The sequence below is a fragment of the Schistocerca gregaria genome, chromosome X, assembly GCF_023897955.1.
Source record: "Schistocerca gregaria isolate iqSchGreg1 chromosome X, iqSchGreg1.2, whole genome shotgun sequence".
In the NCBI taxonomy this organism is placed as follows: Eukaryota; Metazoa; Arthropoda; class Insecta; order Orthoptera; family Acrididae; genus Schistocerca; species Schistocerca gregaria.
The window spans coordinates 495,015,002-495,028,034 of record NC_064931.1 but is presented as its reverse complement, the minus strand read 5'-3'; the positions used below and the strand labels follow the sequence as shown (position 1 = coordinate 495,028,034).

Here is a 13,033-nt window from a genome sequence, read left to right as displayed (position 1 = left end):
TGCTTTTTTTTCATTAGTCTATTGATCGACAACGAGTTGTGCCATGCGTTATCTGATTTCTTACTACCCGACCGGATAGCCGTACGTGTTAAGGCGCCGCTTCTGGGACGGAGATACGAGCCGACCCCGCCTCGAGTAATCCCGGCGGATTAACTATAATCCGTTCGTCATATAAATAAACCTGATGTAAATATTGCACTATGTATTCTTCCGCGTTTGCTGCAGCCTCATTGGATTTCCGTTTCACGTGGGACTCCAGCCAAGCTGTATCGATACTGTCAAGTGCGATGATAAGGGTACGTTTCGTGCTGTGCGTTACGCGCATATCAACTTAGCGATAATACAGGACGGCAGCTTTACCGGCGAATTTAACTTGGACAGCACTGGCCGGTCAGCTGGTACAGCCAGCCTGTAGTGACGTGGCCAGCTGCACTTCACACGTAAAAAGAGACGAGCAGAGGAGCAATACTGCTTCGTATGTCATTTAATATTTAACCAGAACGAAATAATACGCTGCAAATCTCTCACAATACGCTCCTTAGACGACTAGACGAAAATCGCAACACGTTATCGTTTTTAGCTAACGTACTATTGTAATTAAAAACAAGAATGATGAAAAATCCTGACTTAACCATAGGGTAATTTTTCTGCATAAGGCGTGTGTAACGTAAAAGAGTATTGAGTGATTTCACCATATAGTTAAATATTGAAACCACTGAAGTACTACTTACAGTCAGTCGTCTGGTAATCTCTTAGCTCTTTCCTTATCCGAATACGAGAAACACATTTCAGTTCTGGAAGTGTCACCTGCTACGTTGGCAACGAGCCTATCAACAACAGAATCCATGAAGCCAATCGGGCGCAGCATTTTCTCATGACGAGCCGTTCTATATCCCACCAGCCTTCAGCAGTGCCGTGTGAAGAAGCTGCGTGCGTTAGTTCCATTCGAAAATGGCTCTGAGCACTATGGGACTTAACATCTTAGGTCATCAGTCCCCTAGAACTTAGAATTACTTAAACCTAACTAACCTAAGGACACCACACAACACCCAGCCATCACGAGGCAGAGAAAATCCCTGACCCGGCCGGGAATCGAACCCGGGCGTGGGAAGCGAGAACGCTACCGCACGACCACGAGATGCAGGAGTTCCATTCGTCTGGCAGCTTAACAGTCTGGTTACTTCTCGGGCCGAATACCGCAGCTTGGTTCCAGATCAGTTCTGTTGGGTTCATATTGTAATGGCACAGAAGCAAATGTAAAAATGCTGCATTTGTATGATGTGCTCGATGCTCTGAATATGACTGTTTTTCATGTTTTTACGATACTTATTTACCTTCGTGGTACAAAACGATGGACATAGTCCAAATTAAGAGGGTTTGGTTTTTCATTTTTGACTTAAAAAATTAAATTATTTTTTCTGAATTTAAGCAACTTTTACGAACAATATTCCATAAAAAACGATAATTAAGAATTTGTATTTGAAATGAAAATAGGAATTTCGCGTCCAATATGTAATAAGAAACAAAAGAGTGCATTATTCACAAAAAATGATAAGTTTAATAATTACGATATGTAGATATTTCAAACTGAATGAGAAAAAAATATGATAGTGGGTTGATGTGCACCAACGCACGAACAACCGCCTTTGGTTCATGGTCCGTTACATGTTACACGTTAAATGTATATTTATCTATTAACTAAATCATATACAGTGCTGGGAAAACTTCAAAGCCGATTATCTCCATACATTTATGAAAAACATCAATTACAGTCTGTTTCACGGCACTTTTTAACCGTGTTCCACACGCGTGTTTCGCTATGGAACAGAAAGCAGCCTCAGCCATTTCCATACTGCGCATTAAAAGCGCGACAATCAGAGCACAACGATGCAGAGGCTGTGACTGTACACAATTTCTGAAATAAAAACTACGTAGCTAAAGCGTGATTAAGAAAAACGTTGAAGGTCGTTAACACATTTGAATAACTTAAAGTTACATAACTTAGTAATAAGATATCTAATACATAAGTAGGACCTACTTCCAAGAGCGTAACAACACCAGTGTACGTGTGCTACGGCTTCTGACCAGTCATCGCGTTTGTATTTGTTTAATCAGGTTTATTCTTATGATGAACGGATTATAGGAGGGTCAGTGTGCTGGCCAGCCTGGATGTGGTCTTTGAGGCGTTTTCCCACATCTCACTTAGTGAATACCGGTCTGGTACCCACGCCCTCCCTCAGTTACACGATTCGTAAATATTTAGAAAACTTTCGCTTAATTTCACATGAATAGCACATCTCGTAAGCTGTTGGGGTACATAATTCCATCCCAGGAGGTAACGCGGTGGCGACATAACCAGACCGATTCTGTTCTGGTGTAGGAAAAAGGCACAAAAAAAGAAGAAGGTAACAGATTTCTGACTTCTCATCGCAACAACACACGAACGAAGTTTGAAGTAGCGTAGATCTTAATGAAGATGTCCAATATCCAGCATAAACCTACTCAGCAAATTCAGTGGACCTACTTTCAGAGCGAAATCTTAATACACCCCTGGAAATTGAAATAAGAACACCGTGAATTCATTGTCCCAGGAAGGAGAAACTTTATTGACACATTCCTAGGGTCAGATACGTCACATGATCACACTGACAGAACCACAGGCACATAGACACAGGCAACAGAGCATGCACAATGTCGGCACTAGTACAGTGTATATCCACCTTTCGCAGCAATGCAGGCTGCTATTCTCCCATGGAGACGATCGTAGAGATGCTGGATGTAGTCCTGTGGAACGGCTTGCCATGCCATTTCCACCCGGCGCCTCAGTTGGACCACCGTTCGTGCTGGACGTGCAGACCGCGTGAGACGACGCTTCATCCAGTCCCAAACATGCTCAATGGGGGACAGATCCGGAGATCTTGCTGGCCAGGGTAGTTGACTTACACCTTCTAGAGCACGTTGGGTGGCACGGGATACATACGGACGTGCATTGTCCTGTTGGAACAGCAAGTTCCCTTGCCGGTCTAGGAATGGTAGAACGATGGGTTCGATGACGGTTTGGATGTACCGTGCACTATTCAGTGTACCCTCCACGATCACCAGAGGTGTACGGCCAGTGTAGGAGATCGCTCCCCACACCATGATGCCGGATGTTGGCCCTGTGTGCCTCGGTCGTATGCAGTCCTGATTGTGGCGCTCACCTGCACGGCGCCAAACACGCATACGACCATCATTAGCACCAAGGCAGAAGCGACTCTCATCGCTGAAGACGACACGTCTCCATTCGTCCCTCCATTCACGCCTGTCGCGACACCACTGGAGGCGAGGTGCACGATGTTGGGGCGTGAGCGGAAGACGGCCTAACGGTGTGCGGGACCGTAGCCCAGCTTCATGGAGACGGTTGCGAATGGTCCTCGCCGATACCCCAGGAGCAACAGTGTCCCTAATTTGCTGGGAAGTGGCGGTGCGGTCCCCTACGGCACTGCGTAGGATCCTACGTTCTTGGAGTGCATCCGTGCGTCGCTGCGGTCCGGTCCCAGGTCGACGGGCACGTGCAGCTTCCGCCGACCACTGGCGACAACATCGATGTACTGTGGAGACCTCACGCCCCACGTGTTGAGCAATTCGGCGGTACGTCCACCCTGCCTCCCGCATGCCCACTATACGCCCTCGCTCAAAGTCCGTCAACTGCACATACGGTTCACGTCCACGCTGTCGCGGCATGCTACCAGTGTTAAAGACTGCGATGGAGCTCCGTATGCCACGGCAAACTGGCTGACACTGACGGCGGCGGTGCACAAATGCTGCGCAGCTAGCGCCATTCGACGGCCAACACCGCGGTTCCTGGTGTGTCCGCTGTGCCGTGCGTGTGATCATTGCTTGTACAGCCCTCTCGCAGTGTCCGGAGCAAGTATGGTGGGTCTGACACACCGGTGTCAATGTGTTCTTTTTTCCATTTCCAGGAGTGTATAAAGTCCCCTATGTGTCGGTCTAATAAGAAAAAATTAAGCTAGTAACAGTTCGCACAGAGACATATAATCAGTCATTCTACGTACATTCCATCCAAGAATGCAACGTGTAGAAATTTTATTAAGGTTATTGAAGGGTTTGTTTTTTAGATTTTAGTATTAGGTACATGTTGTCACTGGTGTCTCAGTACACAGTAAAAATGTGATTATGATCTATTGCATTTGTTACCTCAATAACCTCCATTTCTGTGAAAATAGCTTTACAACAGTGAAAAGCTTGTAACACGTTATCACCAAAACGTTCAACACAAAAAAGAGTAATGGAACACCCCTCAGACGGATGTGATTGCCATTGCTGCGGAAACATCTCAGCATAGCGTAGTTGTGCTGCTCTTCCATTGCAGTCACTAAGCTATACACGAGGTGGTTATCAGTCAATTCTTTATTGGTAAATCTATCAGTACTGCTGCGTATCACTTTTAACATACAATTAACACCGCTGGCAACACAAATCTGAGACAGAACCCAGCAGCACACACTAAGTTTGAATGTGAAGAGTAAAATGGGCATTACTGTTATCGACAGCAAATACCATGAGTGACTGGAACAGCTTTGTTTTCGAAGAAGGCAAACAACGGATATCGTCAACATTTACTACTCGATGATATTATTGCTCTTGGCCTGCCGTAGTCGTTATCGGAAATATGCGGTGGCGTTGCAGTGAACAGCTACCGTTGTGAGTAAGGAAAACGCATCGCACTGTGAATGCTTTCAGGACTCTTGTACATATACTACCAAGTGGTTCAGCGTCTCTTCGTGAAATATCACGATAAAAACTCACGATAAGCCAACCGAAGCACGCTCATTCTCAGATGCAACAATACTGAGCTCGACTAATACACTATCGTGCCGCCATTTTCAATGCAATACAATTACAATGATAAAGGGGGGTGATAAATCAAACCAAATGCAAATACTCAGTGAAGAACCACCGGAGAGCACGAGTTCCTTATACCTAAATACTTATAAAATAACCCTGGACGACCACTATAATTTTGTCCGTGGTATTCAGGTTCATTCTACGTAATAATAAGTTGTAAAGTATAGAAATGCATGTGTAAATAAAAACTACATGCGTTAATGGATAGTTTAACATGACCACGAAGTATTTCACAGCTGTAACTTCATACAAGGTGGTCAGAAAAAGTCTGAAAGGCTTGCATGGGCGTTGCAGGGTAGGTTATGTTGAGAAATGTTGGTTAAGAAAAAAATACGATACGTTGCTCCGTTTCCGAGTTAATTAGCATTGCAGTTAGCAGATCAGGCCGTTGTTCGCTCAAATTACAAGCGTCCTGCCAGGGACGGTGTCCACAAAAGTGTTCTTCGTTTGGCCTCCCAAAGCTGAACGAGAGAGCGATACAAAAATTAGACATTGGACGGTAGTAAGGACCGAACCCGATCCAGAGGCTGAGAAGTCTTGTGTGCTGCCACCTACCAAACGAGAACAACTGACACTAATAGTATCTGATGGACCGCACGAATTTGCGCGCAAGAGCTTGATTGGCTAATCTCAATACGAACGTATCGATTTATTTCTTAACAATTATTTCTGAGAACAATCTACCCTGCTACACCTCTACAACTTTTAAGGCTATTTCTGACCACCCTATCTAACATATTCGACGTTCTGTTATGAATTATCGTTCAACGTTTCGAGACTTACCTTCTTCCTCGTCGGCAGGAAGAAGGCTGACTAATGTCATCGTTTGTACGCCTCCTTAAAATTACATACCAACACGTCGTCATTAGGTTATTCTGGCGTCATCGGCATGGCTAATGTATCCTCGAGGAGACATGCACAATTAGGACAGTAATGAGATGCATTCCCGACGAAGAGCAAGAGGTATCGTTGAAACGTAAAGTAACAGTTTACAGCTCACTACTAGAACACGGAGGGCGTTTTACAAACACAATGGAGCTGTGAATTTGAGCATACGACCTCGTATCTATTGAATGGTTCACAGTTTCGCGCCTTAATACCTGTGATGAGGTGGAGCTGGACTGCCAGAGTTGTTTAATCCTCTTTTCAGGTTAACTGAACCACAGACGTTATAATAAGCCCATGACATCACGTCAGTTGATGTCCAGGTCGATCCGACGCACATTCTGTGGGGCTCAGCTCAGCAGATAATTATGATCAAGATTTAATGAGAATATTCTGATTTGGGTCACCATAGCAAAATAACAATGACGCTTACATAAAAATACAAAAAGCCGAGTTTGATTGCCACTACTGTGATACGATTACGTCGCCATTACATTGATATAATAAGCAAGCAATTCCTAGATGGACTGCTGTGCATACGAGAGTGCTGTTTTCTGTTTTTAAGTAAATAGATACCTGGATGCTGCTTTGTGAGAAATAAAATTGAGGATGCAAAAAATTTGTGAAACTTGTCTGTGTCTGGGTCCCTTTAAGTAAAGTAAATAGAAACTGAAGGCATATCCAGTAGCTCTACATCAATTTCGCCAGATATACAGCAGCTGTTTAGTTCTGTAGGGTTGGTAGGGTAATCTTTCCCTCCGGATCTGTCATATTGTCATAAAACGATTGTCTGTATAACAGTCATCAGGAATTCACCATAGAAAACAACAAGAGACAACTCACCAGTGGCGCACCTCAAGCAGCCTATGTGCCGGGAGCTGGACCTGTTAGCTGATCCCTGTGAAACAGCTGACCAATGATCCAGGGCCATATCATATGTTGGATAGAAGTACACTACTGGCCATTAAAATTGCTACACCAAGAAGTTATGCAGATGAGAAACGGGTCTCCATTGGACAAATATATTATACTAGAACTGACGTGTGATTACATTTTCACGCAATTTGGGTGCATAGATCCTGATAAATCTGTACCCACAACAACCACCTCTGGCCGTAATAACGGCCTTGATAGGCCTGGACATTGAGTCAAACAGAGCTTGGATGGCGTGTACAGGTACAGCTGCCCATGCAGCTTCAACACGATACCACAGTTCATCAACAGTAGTGACTGGCGTATTGTGACGAGTCAGTTGCTCGGCCACCATTGACCAGACGTTTTCAGTTGGTGAGAGATCTGGAGAATGCCCTGGCCAGGGCAGCAGTCGAACATTTTCTGTATCCAGAAAGGCCGATACAGGACCTGCAACTTGGGTTCGCAGGGATCGAATGAAGGGTAGAGCCACGGGTCGTAACACATCTGAAATGTAACGTCCACTGTTCAAAGCTCCGTCAGTGTGAACAAGAGGTGACCGAGACGTGTAACAAATGGCACCCCATACCGTCACGCCGTGCAATACGCCAGTATGGCGACGAATACACGCTTCCAATATGCGTTCACTGCGATGTCGCCAAATACGGATGCGACCATCATGATGCTGTAAACAGAACCTGGATTCATCCGAAAAAAAGACGTTTTCCCATTCGTGCACCCAGGTTCATCGTTGAGTACACCATCACAGGCGCTCCTGTCTGTGATGCAGCGTCAAGGATATCCGCAGCCATGGTCTCCGAGCTGATAGTCCATGCTGCTGCAAACTTCATTGAACTGTTCGCGCAGATGGTTGTTGTCTTGCAAACGTCCCCATCTGTTGACTCAGGGATCGAGAAGTGGCTGCACGATCCTTTACAGCCATGCGGATAAGATGCCTGTCATCTCGACTGCTAGGCCTTTGGGATCCAGCACGGCGTTCCGTACTGCTCTCCTGAACCCACCGATTCCATATTCTGCTAACAGTCATTGGATCTCGACCAACGCGAGCAGCAATGTCGCGATACGATAAACCGCAATCGCGATAGGCTACAATCCGACCTTTATCAAAGTCGGAAACGTGATGGTACGCATTTCTCCTCCTTACACGAGGCATCACAACAACGTTTCACCAGCCAACGCCGGTCAACTGGTGTTTGTGTATGAGAAATCGGTTGGAAACTTTCCTCATGTCAGCACGTTGTAGGTGTCGCCACAGGCGCCAACCTTGTGTGAATGCTCTGGAAAGCTAATCATTTGTATATCACAGCATCTTCTTTCTGTCGGTTAAATTTCGCGTTTGTATCACGTCATCTTCGTGGTGTAGCAATTTTAATGGCCAGTAGTGTATTACTCATCAGCCGTGTCAGAACGCTGGCACCCAGTCTGGTGATCACTTCTCAGCTCTTTTTCGGTCAAATCTGGACGATGAAAATTTCTTCCGCCACGACGACTCTAACTAACAATTTCCGGGTTGAGTCTTTCGCAACGATATGCGTTAACGACCAAGTTTACGGGTGGGTTAAGTACGCTTCCGATAGCTTTAATCCCCTTCGCTATCATTATAGTTTTCTTTGAAAATCTCTCTTCTTTTTGGTTGCTGACTATAGTTGAAGAATTGTTAGACTAATTTATTTATATTGTGCCATTGGAATGTCTTACACACTCGAGAAGGATCAGTGAGAAAGAAGATTCCCGGGAAAGCCTTTATAGTTTCACTAGGCTCTGCTTCGTTGATTTCACCATAAGCAAAAACTGAAAAAATCAGTCAAATGTTTCGTTCCCCACGTGCTACAGAACTTTAACCAATTCATTAAGTAGGGCGTCACGATATTCTTCATTATGCTTAATCGTTTGCACGAGAGCAAAGTTGTTAGAATGACCAAAAAACTGAAGAGCTGGCAAAAAAAAGTACTTCACGGCCATGCAAATAAGCTTGGACAACTACTTATCCAGTTAGTTGACGTCTATTTATTCCTGTCAAACGTAAAGGGAGTATGTAGTAGTAGTAAAAATTGAACTGAGAAGCAATTTATGATGAGAATAAATTAAAGATCAGAAATAGTTTAAAGAAGTGATATCATTTGGTCCACACTTTGCAGATGTTTTGGTTGTGCTAAAAGCAGAAGTAAAAGCTTATAGAGATAATTTCAATATTCACAAGACTAAATCTAAAACTAGGCAAAAATGCATATTGTGATTGAGAAGACGTTCCAACACCTATTACATTAGGCAGATACATCTAGGCACTACAATCGGCTCCATTGGGAAAAAGGTAACAATCGATATCGGCAGCAAAGGAAAAGCGAAAAAAAAAGGGGAACAATAATTGCACAGTAGTCTGGTATCCCAGAGAAATAACTTGGTGAAAATCTTAGAGCGGGGTAGATTTTAGTACTCTTACCACAGAAAAATGTCGACAGAATGAAAGGAAAGAATCTAACATCCACATTTAATCAAATATCGGTCTATTAACTTTAGAGTCCAGTGTAGACCATTTTTAAGTATGTCAAATGGCACCATTTCATTTGTAAATCAAATTCAGAATTACATCAGAGGATGGTAAATTAAAATTAAGGAGAAGGTATTTACCAACAGAGCCTTGCGCTCTGACTACTACCTTATTCAGAGCTATTACTACATCGGATGCAAAGAGGGAGGGTTGAGGCTTTCATAAGCATTTTAAAATTAATATGCAGTGTAAAATTTATACAGAATAATCCCTTAAAAGCGCAGCAGCTTTTGTTAGTGAAATAGGTTAGCACAGCTATGAAAAAGTAATGGCTGAATATAGGCGTATTTTTATAAATATTTTTGTTGAATCCTTCACCTATTAGGTAGTAGAAAACGCCTGTACCGTCAACAGACAGGCATAGGCCGTCACCCAGTTAGTCTTTTGTTTGTATTCCCATGTGAAGCAAACATTTGCATATCTGAAAAATCCGCTGTCACGCAACTGTTAAAGTTTTCTCTATTTTTGCGCCAGACGCATTTTGTGTTGCATTTTATGAAATAATTGTCAGTGGAGCATAATCGTAATGTTTTACACATATTTAGTGCAGCTTGATGAAGATTGCTAAAGCAGTTTGTGTATTTACCAGTTGTGGTAGCTGTGTGTGCCAGCCGTCGCTGTCGAAATTTCTGCCACACTTTAGAATACCGTTCTCTGTATTTTCATACCCATCTTGGCCGAGCAATAACTAGGCACGACACCTGTTTTTCGTGTTTTTCATTGCAGTTAAATGTATTGTCTTTTTTTTTTACTGCAGTACTTTAATTAAGAGTTATTTGCTGTAAATCTCTCTCTTTCTGTGAGAGGAGTATGTGTAATGTGTGTGTGTGTGTGTGTGTGTGTGTGTGTGTGTGTATGTACGAGCACTGGTCCAGGATTTGACCACTTGATCGGTCTAGAACATGTGCGTGAAAAGTCTTGAACTGATTTTGCATCCAACAACAGCTGCAACAATAAATGTAAAACACAATATAAAAAGCTCCCAGTGCACAGGAAAAGGTTAGGTAGGGAACGCATCTGGTGCCTAAATAAAGATAGTTTCTTGGCTGCGGATTTTTCAAACGCAAGTGATTCGGTTATTTGACCCACAACATGCATGTATCTTGGAACAACAGTACCAACAGTTTACGCTATTAGACTCGGATGCATATTTACAAGTGCGTGTTAATAAAAAGTACTGTTGAACTTACTGTATCAAAAAATTCCGTAAATTTCGAGATGTAGTACCACCAGCAAGTGTTCGCCATCTGGAAACATAAACGAAATATAATCAGAAATTTGGTAGGTGTACTATGCTGGAGAATGCTATTCGCGGAGGACTAGCTTTAGTTTCGAGGTCAGTGGTAAGTTGGCGTAACAGAAATTAATTCACAAGAAACCACTAAGGATATCGCAACCACATGAAAGTAAATGTGTCATTACAGTTGTCAGTGAGATATGAGCATCCTTGACATTTACCAAAATTTGCAAAAATGTAAGTAGACTCACTGAAAATGTAGACTGTATTGTTGCTAGCTGGTTGCTTGGGTACGGTATGTATATACAGTTTTATTAAACTGACCCATTTGCCGAGAACATATTTATATGAGAACAAGACTGTATTCTGTTAAAAAACGGCTTATACGTCGTAACTGCTCTTATTATAAGTGAATATGAAGGTATTTCATGAAAATAGTACTGTTCTTCAATACTGATTTTTTTGGTTAGAAATTCGTCTTTATTGGAAACACGACATTCATTTCGAGGTGAATTATTACAGTAACTGAGAGACAAAAACCACGGAAGCAACGATCAAATCTCCTTATATTCAGAACATTTGAGTTTTACGGGCTTGAGTGTGCTAATGGGATTTTTAATTTTCTTTATCAAATAATGGCGAATTTCATGTATGGCCAGAGGTGAAGCTTTTGAGGAGTATTTAAATGATTAAAAAGTAGGAAGCATTCAACCTGCAACGACTTTTCTGTGTTCCGTAATTAAAGGATCTTACGTAAGCACGCAGAAGTCTGCTAAAACACCATCTACGTAATTACTTGTCAGCACAGGCATTGCGTAACCTGCAAAAAAAAAAAAAAAAGACAGTGCCGGAAACGAGATATGTGAACAACCAAAGACACACGTTCACGAGGCGCACAATGACTCTCGATTTGTTCCTCAACAGAAATTAGCTTCCACACGTGCTGAGATAACTCCATACACAACAGCGTCACGGCGGACAAAGGTCGAAGCTTATTTATTTATGGGTACTTGACATCTCAGATGTGTACTTCTTATAAACGTGCGCTACAATTGATTTCACGTGGTTGCAAAGCTGACCAGTATATTGCAAAAGGTCTGAAATTTGCCGTTACGCGTTTGCTTTCATCTCTCTTTCAGTCTTTCGCAGCTTCACAAATTTTGAACAGCTGCAGAGCTCTTTTGTCTACATCGCTTTCCTGTCAAAGGAATTACGTCACTGTTGCCTTAAAACAGCTTTTTTATGAAACATTCTTTTAACCAAACGGGTTTTTCTCGAAATTAGGCTTGCATTTTTTCAGTATGGCTGAGAGAAATGCAATGTTACTTATTCTGATCTTATTAAAAAATTTTAACTTTTTCTGTTTAAAAAGATGCCCGGTCTAATAGCCTGATTAAATTGAGGGTAAAAAGCATTTCAACCGTGTAAAACATTCGTCCTGAAACTTGTCAGGTTACGAACCATCGTGTCAAAAAGCGCACTAACTGAATTTCGAATTTATTCGTTTTTTTTTACTTACACAAAACATGAAAAAGAAAACAAAGCAAATTATATGTTTCATCAAATAAAGGGCAAAATAACATTTTATTTATAATGCACAAAATTATTCGCATACGTGACAAGTCCATCAATAGCTTACTAACGGCACGGACATTCGTGTTTAGCTGTGTGCATGCTATACAGAACTGTAGATGCAATATTTTACATTGGATAGCTAACCTCTCATTTTGCTAGAGGAAGAAACACATTTAGCTTAAATCTACCAGGTTGACTGACGTACTAATAGAAGATAACTGTCTCTTATCCTCTCTAAAAAGCGGGGCGCAAAACCCTCATTCTACTTGGTGGAAGGGATGATAAATGTGATTACTTCTCTCCACAGTTTATGTAACGGAGTGAAACACTTTCCATCTAGTTACTTAGTGATTACGAGATCAGAAAGAACTTCGCTGCAGACTGACACAAAACGTAATTTTTCTGACTAATGAAAGCTGAAAGTGTCTACGCTAATGTACGAAGAACTACGCAAGAAACGTTGTTCAATGAATCTGAAAGCAAAGTCCTATCTGCCTCAAAGAACTAACAAGTTTCTACTTCGATTTTATGTAAGAAATGGCCCCTCTTCTGATAACGGTCCACTGTTAATCTTCGCAGTAACTAATCACACTACTGAAAAAAGACATTGGTATAAAATAGTACTAATATTTAAGAAGGGTCAGAAGGCAGGTTCATAGGCCTACCGTGGTACCTTACATTATTTTATTGCAGGATTATGGAACATGTGCTGTGCTATTACATAATGATCTTTAAGGTGACCGAAGGATTTAGTTCTAAGAATCAATGCTGATTCCTTGAACATCGATCATATGAAAGTCAACTTGTTGTCCAAGAAGGCACTTAGATGCCGCTTTTCTCGACTTCCGAAAAGTCTATGATTATTCAAATGCTTAAATGTGTGTGAAATCTTATGGGACTTAACTGCTAAGGTCATCAGTCCTTAAGCTTACACACTACTTAACCTA

At 42.2% G+C, this 13,033-nt stretch overlaps 1 protein-coding gene across 3 annotated transcripts in view; it reads right to left on the bottom strand.

Moving 5' to 3' along the window:
* The window catches only part of LOC126299408 (elongation of very long chain fatty acids protein AAEL008004-like), a 589,530-nt gene that overhangs the window by 80,014 nt on the left and 496,483 nt on the right, over nt 1–13,033 (bottom strand). For 2 of the 3 annotated variants that reach the window (XM_049991293.1, XM_049991294.1), the window contains one exon: nt 10,465–10,521. The exons of the other annotated variant lie outside the window; for it this stretch is intronic. In XM_049991293.1, coding sequence (XP_049847250.1) covers nt 10,465–10,521 — 57 coding nt within the window. The remainder of the gene's footprint in view (nt 1–10,464; nt 10,522–13,033) is intronic. 3 annotated transcript variants of the gene reach the window in all.